Here is a 12,134-nt window from a genome sequence, read left to right as displayed (position 1 = left end):
ATCTCTTTGCTGTTTAGATGCCAATCACTTAGTTTTGCCTTTGCCAAAAGGAGTACACCACTTGGCTTTGCCAGAAGTAATAGGAGAAATCGCGTCTTGCTTGAAATGCTGGAATGGAAGTAAAGAACAGACCTGCTACTTTACGCGGAGTCACTATTCTTGTTTTTCAGAAATCTTTCTCAAACTTGCGAAAGAAATTATTTACTGTTTGAGACTAGGATGTCATTAAGGAATCACTTGAGCAATGCTGCTGTTACTAAAGCCTGTTCACCAAATCAGACGATTTGTTGTCATTGGGGCTGTCAGAAATTGTAGAAACAGGATTCCCTGCTATAAATTTCTGAGGTGCAGCATAATTTTGTTCCTTATTTGTTTCAGTTATGAGAATAAAACTTGTTAATAGAAAGACATGCTAGTTTCTTCACAGTTATGAGATCATAGCTACTCTTAAGTTGTTATGCCGATAGATACTCTTAGCTGAACCCAAAGCGGTTTTTGTAGTAATCTGAAACTGATCTTATTTGGGGCAGTAGATTAAATCCAGCTTACATGGTACCCCCTTTACATGGGTTAGAATTTGATCAAGTTGTGTTTATTCCTGTTCTTCAGAGGTTTTCTTAATGAGTTTTTGCTGATTGCACATTGTGGGCATCTTGAGTTTAAATCTCTTGTCCACAGCAGCACTGCATCAGTGCAGCAAGAATGGTGGTAAGGAGTTGCATCTCTTATGATTTTGTTGATAGGAGATTTAGAGAAGATGAGCAATTAGTCCTTGCCACTCTTAAAACTGAGGTCAGCGAGACTTGCTACAAGGATTTATGTTTCCTTCTGTGATACCACACTGTGATACAGTAAGCAAACCTTTGTAATGTTGAAGAACAACCTATCTTACTAGCCACATTTAACTATTTTGCAGTCAGGCAGTGCTACAGGGCAACATTTTGCATACCTCAGAGCTAAGGGTAAAGGCGACTACAAAGGTAGAAAATGCCAGTAGCCTCACCATGTGTCTTGGGCTGTATTGTGAGATACAGCTGAGTTGAATTATCTGTATAAGTCCCAAAGAACCTATTGTGGGGAGTCTTTTAGCCCTTTTCATATCATATCTTGGAATTTGAATTAAGTTTTTTCAGATGGTCATTAAGAGGTGCAGTCAGTTTCATAAATTCAGAAGTGAAACCTGAGCAGGGCAATGGGCAGTGATCTTAGTTGACATGGGCAAATTCACAGTAATTCTCCCCAAGGAGAGGTTAAAGTAAGCAAGTACTGGCCAACTGAACTAATGTTGAATAATGGATTTTTCTGCAAGAGTCTTGCTTTGGTGTGTGCAGATTTCTGTTTTTACTTCTAGAAGGGCTGTAGCTATTCATCAGCAGTTGTTTCCAGAGGGATTTTGTCCAGTACCGGAATGAGGCCAATTCAGAAGCATATACATAATATGGATTCCCCCCCCCCCTTAATATTAAATGAAAATGTACACATATTTCTTACCTTCTTCCTAACTAATTTTGGTTTGAACTTGTTCTGTTCCTCTGGTTGTATTCTGCCAGGCAGTGCTAGTTATGAAGGTATTGGTCACTGTGCAAGAGGAGAATTTCTTAGTTCCTTAAATTAGGCAACTGCTGAAGCTGTTTCTTACACAGAACAGTTCCATTCATTAACACTGCAGAACAATGGAAGAGGATGATTGTTTTTGATTTGACAGAAAATGTGCAAGTTTGCCCCAGAGTTTTTCACCATTAATGTATCTGTAAAGTTTGTGTGGGGTTTTTTTTTCAGTTGTCAGGTTCATACATCTCATATTTGTCATGAAACCGAATCAGTGTGGTGGAAGCTTTTGCCTACAGCTGTTGAGCTGTTTGATATGGTTAGTGCTCAAAGACCCGCTAATTCATGGTGAGTAGTTGCTCCTAATGCTTCCAGCTTTCAGAATCTTCTTTACTACATTTAGCTTGAATTAGTGCACCTTAGTGACTTGACCTGATCTAGCTGTAGAGAGAGACTAACTGCTGGAAAACAGCTTTGAGCCACACAGCGCCTGGACTTACTATCTTCTAAGTGCTACATCCGAACTGTGCTGGAAGAAATAGATAGCATCTGAATGGTAGACATGCATGTCATGCATTGTAAGTGCACACCTTAGCGAAAGCTAAGGCCAAGTATGCTAACACTTCCTGCTGCCAAAGGTCTTACCACATTGTCATTGCCAACATTGCTATGTGATGCTGCAAGTGTATGAATTCATGGTTGCTACTGGGAGAAACTGCAGAGTCCCTTCAGGAGCACATGCTGTAGCTGAAAGGATTTGTCCACCTGGATTCTGCTCAAGCCTCACAAACCCTCAGGGGAGAGAACAGCAGGGTGTGAATCCCTGGATTGTTCTGGCAGAGCAGCCCACTCTCCACCAGACTTTCTCCTGAGGACTTCCAGATGGAAGTAAAAAAGCACTTGCCTTTGCTCATGCGTAGATCAGTTGTCCTGTCTGTTAACTCTTGTATACAGTGGGGAATAGTCTGCAATATGTTGCCTCTTACAATGGCATAGGCTATGTGATCTCCTGAGGAAGAAAGGCTGAGTACAGTGGACTAGCAATGAGAACTTAGGTTTGCATCTCTCGTCTCTTGGGCTGAATCCAATTTTGGTACTCATTCAGTGAAGAAAATTACATTATTTGGCTAGTCCATCATTGACTGGATTAGGGTGCTTGCTTTAACGGAGTTACCATCAGTTCAAAGTGGTTTCCTGTGGGGTTGGTTTGTTTTGCTGTTGTTTGGAGGGGGGTTTTTTGTGTTTAAGTACTTGAGTTTGCATTCATTTTAATTCAGTTAATTTGCTGATATGGGGGTTTAAAAAATTGGCCTTAAGTTGGAGTTAAAAGTGTGACCTTGGAAAATATGTAATCTTAGAAGATGATGTAAAGTTCTTCATAACTTTTTTTTTGCAAAATTCTTCCTTTTTAATAGAAGTTGCATGCTACTGCTTTCTTCCTATTCTAGTTCAAAGGGCAGAATGTTTGGGAATGTGATCCTATCCCACATGCCTGGGTCTGCTATCCTTTTAACTCTCATCCCACTGCTTCTTAGAGCCAGCTGCGCTGGTCTAAGTAAGAATAAAAAGAAAGCAAATAATAACACCCCAGTGCTCCCATTTGTGAGTTTGAGGAGTTAAATGGTACATACCTTCTTTGCTTTGATATTTATTCTTGAGGAAAATCCTCTAGTTTTTCATGTTTCCAGGTGAGAAAACAGAAGACGTCTTTTATGACTTTTTTATGAAGATATGACTATCTTCAGCTTCACCATGAGATACTTTCTGGTCTGCTTCTCACCTGTTTAATCAGCTGCAAAATCCAGCCTGGATGGATTCTTTTTATTTTAACTAATGTAAAGTGGTTTTAAAATGCTCTTGAATCAGCTAGGTTGAACATAGGCATCTCCTCAAGTGCGCCTGCTAGAAAGGCTGCTTTCCGCTTTCTGTATTGTGATCTAGGTGATTCTTTGCTTAGACTGAGTCATGCCAGTGTAAATTTACTGTGCTATGAAGCTTCTAAAGGAGACCCATGGTAAATCCTGGCATTATACTGACTTACACGCTGAGCTGTTGTTAATCATTGATGTTACTGAACATACAGAACAGTTTAATCTGCGGTGTAGTCATAAAATGTCTAAGAAACAGCAAATTTAATTGGCTATTAAATTATGTAGTTATTAAACACTTGTAGAACACAAAGACTGCTTTTTGATAAAGAGGATTTGCACTTCTGTGAATATGTGCAAAATATTTCATGTGTAATGGCAGAATCTGGTCTGCCATGTGCTATGTATTTGATGCTGGGATACTGCTGCACTTTATTATCCTTGATTTTTAGTTGGAAACATGTGTAATTGACCATTAAAATGTCTATTTTGAGAGGGAAAGAATATGTTGGAGGTAAAATGTGCTGCCTTCTTACAGGTAGCAAACAATTTGGAAGCCTAGTTCTGTACATTTCAAACTTCTGGCTGTAAAATTTCTAAGAAAATGTGTTTGTATGTACAATAGATAAAGGAACAATGCAGAATTAAGTTTGCATAGAAGTCATCTCTCCGCTGTTGTCAGTAGCCCTTAGGAGTGCAACTGTAATCAGTAGCATGACCCTTCTAAAGTAACTACCATATGGGTAGTTGCTTAAGAATCCAAGTCAGTCTGAATCGCTAGCTGTAGGTTTGCTGACAAGGTTTAGAAAGTAGATGCACTAGAGAGGGAAGATTCAAAACTGGAACGAGAGTGGAACAAACTCCATCTAGCAGTTAGATGTCTACATGTAGGTAAACTGTAAATAGTGAAGTTCTTTCCACCTTATGGCAGCCATCTAAGAGGAGATGCAGAGGTATTAATTCACACTTGGCATGCTGAACCACGTGTAAGACATCTGCTGGCCAAAGACTGATTCTGCACAGATGCTGAAAAACAGTTTAGGGATGCAGACACCATAACATGAGCCCTCCTTCCACCTCAGACTTGCGATTCTTGAGAATATGGGCTAGCTCTGTTCCTTATAATTTCAGAGACTGTCAGTCTCTGTCTAGTAATTGCCATGCATTCAGATCCATTCAATAAATACTTGGGGGTGGGGAGCAGTGCAAATGCAAATTCTCTTCTACCTGCTGTGTTCTTGTGTGATTTTGAAGAAGTCGTACTCTGCCTCATCTTATTAACTCTTTGTAGAATTGTATTAAAGCAGGTGCCATTTCCTTGCTATAAATACAGAAAATGGGTTAAAAGGTATATGAAGAATCTTGGTGTGTTTGGAGTAGGCTGTAGTTCTGACTGCAGCATGTATAGAAAAGCTTGTTTGATATCTTAAAAGATCTGGTAACTTATTAAAGGAAAAGCTTTGAAGGGCAGCAACTGTGTAGTAGAGATTCAAGGCTGATAGTCCGATTCTTTTCTTTTAAAGCATTAGCCTTAACTTTAACCTTACTTTTTAGAAGTCTAGCTTTCATGTTTTCTCATTGCGTGATGTCACAAGCCGTAGTTGGAGCACTTGTCTATCAAGCTTCACAAGCAGGCTCCAACTGCTGGCTTTGGAAATGTATATATGCAGGAGTTTAGCTTAGAGGAGGGAACTGTTCTTTTAATAATCTCTGAGACAGAGAAATATGTTACTTCTGCAGAACAGCTCTCCCAAAGGGAAGGGTTGAAGGCCTGGGAGTGACTACTACAAGCTATTCATCTGGCAGAAAAAACCTACCCAGATGAAGACCGTTTCTTCTTCCAGCAAGCCTGCATCTTTATGTGCCAAGAATACTTGAGATGTCAGCATTCTTGCTTCTCTGGTTTTTTTTATTACTGGCCTTTTTTATCCTCTTGCTAAGAAACTACTGACTCCCTTAAGGATTTTCTTTCCTTTCCCGGGCTGCCTCTTACTCATACGCATCTTTCCTTGTGTTATTCTTTCTATTCTTCCTTTCCCCTTTGGAATATTTACTGTCTCCTTTTTCTTAAAAGACATTTCTTTCATATTTCTGTTCCTTGAAGCCACAGAATCACCAAGGTTTGTACTAGCCGTGGAGGCATATGCTGCATTCCTGACTGCTTTCTTTCTCATTGACACCTTTATTTAAGCTTGTTAGTCCATAATTAAAGAAGTACATAAGTATATGCATGGCTTCAAGTAGTGGAATCTCAGTGATGCTGTTGGACTGACTTAGATGAAACAATCACCTCTTATCTGAAGAAGGATGAAACATGACCTCGATTTCATGTTTCTTCCACTGTCAAAACATACATGTATGTGGAATGCATACATAGAATAAGGAAATGCATAAAGTGATAAAATTTGAAATGTTTCCATTAACAGAATGAAATCGGCTCAAAGTATTAATTTGAAAAGTTGGAGAAATTGAATATAGGAAGTTACTTCAACTTGTCTTGATCTAGAAACAACTGAAAATTGAGATCTATGATGCTTTACTGGGGGATATAAACAGCTACAGTTAGTTCTTCATCTGGTACTTCAGATGATAAAAGTACGTGATCAGTTCTTGATAGTTTATTGGTCCTGTCCAGTGTTCTCTGGGCTGATGAGAACCTTTCAATAGATGTAAATGGATATAAACTGGTAAATTTTTCCTCCCTGCAGCCTAAAGGGAGGATTTGTTGTAATTCTCAGTGAATTTACTGTGTTATAAAGTACCCTGCATCATAAGTTATGATTACACTGGGAAAAATTTATGTGCAAATGTTTCCTGTCTCTAGCATGTATACCATCGTGGTTGACTTTCCTTAAACTTCAGGGTGGAAGACTGGTTGTTAGAGTATGTAAAATGGAACTGTTTAGAGATAAGATTTCATGTTCGTAGCCAGCATCTGAGAAGCTGTACTTGAAAGCAAATTGCAAAACCCCAAAGTACCCCTTCTGCTTGTGACAGTGCCTTAGTTACACTGGAGATGCGTTCTTAAGTTCCTGTGGCTGCACCACTTTTGTGGCAGGTTTTGCTGCTTTCACAACCACCTAGGTGGGAGCAAATGGCTGTTCTACTTTAAGGGAGGAGGCCTGGGTGGTAACCTCTGTGACTGGTGATCTCAGTTTACACACACACGCAAAAAAAGGTTTGATCTTGTGTTGTCACCTGTAAGCTGTCAGCTCTGACCAGTGGCTGATTGAAGTGACTCAGCCAGCTACTTGAAAGCAGGTAATGACTAAAAGGTGTGAATAATAACAACCAGGCATGTATAATTAAATTAAAAAAAAAGGCCTCTTATGATTTCCTCTTACCTAACCCTTAATCTTCCTTTGCTAGGCGGGTGCCCTGCTTACTTTTCCTGTCCTTGGTGATACAGGGAGTTGTCTTTTGGAAGTGTTCAAAGTCAGGGTTGAACAGGGCTTTGAGCAACCTGAGATAGTGAAAGATGCCTCTGCCCATGGCAGAGACATTGAACTAAGTGATCTTTGAAGGTCCATTCCAATCTAAACCGTTCTGTCATTCTTTTGTTGATACACTCCTCTTTGAGTCCATTTTGCTTCGAAGACTCTCTCTGAGCATCTTCCTCCTCTTTTTTTTCCCCGTGATTACCTTTCTGCAAAGCGTGGCAACAGAATAAGGGGAGAAAGATCCTTAGTTTGTGGTACCTTTTGGTATTCAGCCTTGATATTTCAGCTGTATTTACCTAGAAAATAATACATCCGCTTAGGAGTATACCAGCTTTTTACACCTCTGAATTTATTGTTGGTGTTTCCATTTGTGCTTTGGAAGAGAAAGCTGGACACTAAACAGCACCTTCTGTGCTGCAAAAGCAATGCAAAGCAGGGATGTTGAGGTAGATACGCCATTTTCTTTGTGAGCATTTCTGTACCATTCTTGTAACTTTTTGAAGTTTTATTTTTAGAACTTTTTGCTTGATAGGAAGACCTGTTGGGTCTGCCTTTTCTGAGTTGTTTTTCTTATGGGAGTGCTTAGAAGACAAATGGTGTCCATACGTGCTTATGAATGGTCTTGCATAGCTGATTTGGAGCAGCATGAGGAAATGTGGAATCCTGAACAAAACTTGAGGAGGACTTGAAAACTGCTGGCTGTAAACAATTTTACACTCCTTTCAGCGTTCCTGCCACCAGAACTTGTCAGCCGGAGTCAGTGAGATCCTGTTATGAATGATTTCCTAGTTACCAAAGGATTTGGGTCTGCTCAAGCAACATGTTCTGTACTCTTACATTCAAGTTGAACATTGGTATTACAGTAATTCCTGTCATTTGCTTAAGTGATTTAGTCTATGAATTGTTGCTTGCAACATTATTTCTTCCTCCTTTGGCTTCTATTTAAAAGATTAGCACAGGGAGTGGTTTAATTGAAGCGAAATAACTAAAACTGGTTTTAAACATTCATGCTGTATGCCATTTTGCATTGCAGTTGCCTTGCATAATGAAATGAAACTCAAACACAAGCAAATTGCTAGAGATGGATTTAAAAAGACTGTAGAAGAATGTTTTAATTTCCAGGATAGCAAGATAACATTAGTATATACCAGTTTTGAAAGTTTGGGTGTATATGAAATATATGTGGTATTCACATTGACGGTAAGAGATTGCTTTTAGAGACAGTTTAATCCAGATTCCAATGACTTAGTTTTCTTTCCTGCCTGTATGGTTGTTAGAGGTTGTGTTGTGTGTTTCTATAAAAGATAATTAAGCCAAAGTTGAGTTGAATGCTTACAAAGATACCTTATGACATAAAGTTTGCTTTTATGTTAAAGGAAAGTTGAATCTCTGTAGGTACTTCTGCTTCCTCTGGTATCTTATCTGAGAAAGTGCTGTATAATAATGTGGTCTTCAGTTATATATTTGATCTTGTGTTCTTACTAAAATATACTATAAATTTTTTCCATCACCAGAAAAAATAATCCCAGGAAGCTCATTAAACAGGGTTCATTAAAATATTAGTACATTTTCTAAAAGCCCTAACTGCATTGGTGCTTTATATGGGGAGTATGGAAGTACTTTAGCTCTATTTTTAATAAATGTACTCTTGCTCTTCTTCAACAGAGGTGTTACGAACATAAGCAGTATAGAAATGGGCTGAAGTTCTGTAAACAGATACTTTCTAACCCAAAGTTTGCAGAACATGGAGGTAAGTTTTCAAATGGTATGTGCTGTCTCTTTTCCCTATACTTTAAGATAGAGTGGTAATTTGTAAGCTTTGTATTTATGTCAGTTTATTATTAACCTTTTGCCCATAAAGCAGTAAGAGTGTTCAGAAACCGTCACCATGGTAATCACTTACTGTTGGTAGGATTTGTAATTTTAAACTCTGGTCTTACCAGTACTCAGTATTCATGGCTTTACTATTCTTTGTCATTATTCTGCAAGTCTAATACTCGTTTTAGCATGCTGCAAGTTTCTTAATACAAGTATGTATTGCTTAAGTCACTTTACAGGGGGAATTGTTAGTCACTCATGTAGAAGTGAAAGACAAAAGCAAGAGATTGAATGTTCAACGCTGTCTGTCTGCGGTTTGCTCCTTTTTCTGAATGAATAGTTTTATTGTAAAAAGAAGGAAAAGGTGTTTGTCCCTTGCTGTATTTTCAGTCAGCTCTTAATACTGAGTGAAGAGCTTCTTCTCACTGTCTAGAAATGTGGTGGGTTTTTTTTCCCTTTGCCGACTAGATTGGCATGGGTGGATGTGTCGAAGTCTATGTTGCTGATAAATACTGAGTAGTTATAATGCTACTTTACAGTGAAAAAAAAAAAAAATCTCATCTCTCTCCAAAATGTCTGTAGAACAGTTTTTAGTGCCTTGAAATGAAATGCTGCTTCACTTTTGGTGGAAGTAGTGCATGCAGTTTATTGTCATGAATGATACACTGTAGTGGATAACTGCCAGTATAGTTTTTCATGAGAAAAAAGAATGCAAAACCTTGATGCTGATAACTGAGTTTAAATTTGCATTCATGCTATATTTAGAGTTGCTGTATTAGGCTTTAAAAACTATGAAAATGAATAACTGATACCTATTTAATTTTTATTTATTTACTTTTTTTTTTTTTTTTTTTTTTTTAGAAACTTTGGCGATGAAAGGTCTAACATTAAACTGTCTAGGGAAGAAAGAGGAAGCTTATGAACTTGTGCGTAGAGGCCTAAGGAATGACTTGAAGAGTCATGTCTGCATCCTTTTTGAAACACGACATTCACTTATGAATGGAACAGGGTTAATTTCTGCAACTGCTTGATTTATAGAGTGGCAACAAACACTAGTACTGTTAGGCTTCAAACGGGAAGTTAAGGATTTAAGGTTTGCTTCCAACACACAATTTTTTGTCTAAGCTATCAAAAGGGCAGATGCTTTGCAGCTAGCTGAAATATTATTCTGGCTTGCATTATGTAGTTTGTTTGGGTTTTTTTAATCGTTAAGCTGCAAGTCTAAACTTACGGTGGGCTGAACCATGCGTTTAAGCATGTGATTTGCTTTAAAAACACTAGCAGTTGCCATTACATTGATAAGGACTTGTCACATACTTCAAGTGCGAGAAGTGGAAGCACTTCAGCTGTCTAATGTAAGCGCTTACTCAAAAATGTGTTTGAGTAAGCCTGATAGTCTTCTCAGAGATGCTGTGGCTTTATTTCCTCCCCCCTCATGCAAAAAGTACAGTTTCTAGCATATTATATGCACCCTGTACATATTATTGGCAAACAGTTCTTTGTCTTCAGTTTGCAAGCAGTTTTCTTCGTACAGCTAAAGAAAAGAATTGTATTGATTGTGATAAAGCTTACAGCTTTTTACCAACCGTTCTGTCACTGGCTTGTTGGATCTGTGTTCTCCCTGCTCAAATTCAGTGGAATCCTTAACGAGAGTTTTCCAGGTTGGCATGTCTATGGCCTTCTTCAGAGGTCAGACAAGAAGTACGATGAGGCTATCAAATGCTATAGGAATGCACTGAAATGGGACAAAGACAATCTTCAAATCTTGAGAGATCTTTCTCTGCTACAGATTCAAATGAGGGATCTTGAAGGTTACAGGGTAAGTATACATACTGCATATATACTGTTGGATCCAGATTGTTAAAACTATGTGCTCCTCAATACTTTGTGAAAGTAAAAGCAGATGTGCTGCTGAGCAGTTTCTCTAAAGTATGCAGATTTAGTGGCATGTTAAATGAGTCTTTTCAGCTCAGTGCAGAATTATTTGCTCTTTTTAATGCTGTAAATCCAGCTGTAGACGTTCCTGGTCTTTTTATTATTTTCTTGGAAGGATTCCTGCAGGTAGATTCCTGCCAGTGCGTTCAGATGATGACTGTTACTCAGGCAAAGGAGTTTCTATTTTTTAATAATATATCGTATATCCCCCATTTAAAGCCAGTCGCCACTGATTTGCTTTTGACAGTAGGTAAAAATAAAGCAAGGATGCTGCATGAAACATGCCCACGCTGGGCATTAGTGACGGCTCCTTTAGGTCCGGATACATCCTTACGTTTTCTGTGAGCTGTAAGATTGTGGATCAGAACTCATGAATATTCCTCTTCTTTATTGATTTAATACCCAAAATGTTTAGATTATTGTTTAATGCTTATATTATTATATATTATTTTATTATTATAATATAATTATACTATTATATAGTAAAGCTGAACGCAGTTTGGTAACTTAGTTTAGAACCCTCTTTCTTCCTGTCACTGCAGCACTGCAGTATTTGCTGCCTGGCCTCCGTTGTTTGTATTTGCCATGTGAGATGTTCTTTCATGTTAACCAATCATTATGAGGTCGTAGTGTCATGACTGTGATGCTTCTGTAAAGAAGTAAACTTTCTATTGTCTTCTCTATAAATGCAATTTCTACTGGAATTAGATCTTTGTTTTTCTGTCTTCCTGAATTATGAGCTAATGTCTAGCTTGCAAATACCTTTATTTCTTAAAAGTAGCAGCTTCTGTTTAGTGTGCATATAGCAGAGATGTTTCGTTTTGTCAGGTTTTCATCTTTTCAGTTTTTCCCTGTACACTTAAAGTCGTGGTTGTTAAAAACACATGAATTGGTCTCTTCATAGATTATTTCCTGTTCAAATTAGGGTAATGTTAGTATGGCAAGAACAAGTTTTGTTCTCAGAGCTGTGTGGAACCATCAGCTAACACAGGTTCTCAGTGGATGTGTTTCTGAGTTAGGATGGTTTTTTCGCATGAGTAATTTAGAAATTTTCCACCCTTCTTGCTGAGACAAGATAGCCAAAACTCAGCATAGGTGCCAGAATACATTTGCAAATGTGTGTTGTCTTGGTCTATAGATAAAAGTGAATACAAATGCATAAGTGCTAAACAAACAAGGAACACGTGGTTATAGAATGCATTAAGGATTAAATGTTAACATGCTTTGAAGCCTTGATTCTTGACAGATCGTATGCTAGTTCCTGAAGAGTGTAAATTTACTGTCAAAACTGAAATTAAGGTTGTGTGTAGGTTTTAATTTGTTTGTTTTCCTTCACTTTAACTTCCACCTTCTCCTGCATCATGATGTTTTGAGTGATCATCATCCTAGTCAAACTGCTGTAACTGGTTTTAGTTCTTTATTAAGCCCTACTTCTGACTGGGCTTTTTTACTAGTTAGTAACTCTTTTCCTTTATTTTAAATTACTTAACGATGCCTTTCAGGAATCTGCAACAAAACAAGTAAT

General features: G+C 38.2%; 1 protein-coding gene across 1 annotated transcript in view; it reads left to right on the top strand.

Moving 5' to 3' along the window:
* NAA15 (N-alpha-acetyltransferase 15, NatA auxiliary subunit) overlaps positions 1–12,134 on the top strand; it is a 37,990-nt gene that overhangs the window by 4,894 nt on the left and 20,962 nt on the right. The window contains exons 2-4 of the mRNA XM_080631891.1: positions 8,522–8,606; positions 9,536–9,640; positions 10,336–10,493. Of these exons, the coding sequence (XP_080488017.1) occupies positions 8,522–8,606; positions 9,536–9,640; positions 10,336–10,493 (348 nt within the window). The remainder of the gene's footprint in view (positions 1–8,521; positions 8,607–9,535; positions 9,641–10,335; positions 10,494–12,134) is intronic.

The sequence above is a fragment of the Psittacula echo genome (genome assembly GCF_963264785.1).
Source record: "Psittacula echo genome assembly, chromosome: 1".
NCBI lineage: Eukaryota > Metazoa > Chordata > Aves > Psittaciformes > Psittacidae > Psittacula > Psittacula echo.
The sequence above is the reverse complement of the archived record's forward strand: the minus strand, read 5'-3'. Positions and strand labels throughout refer to the sequence as shown.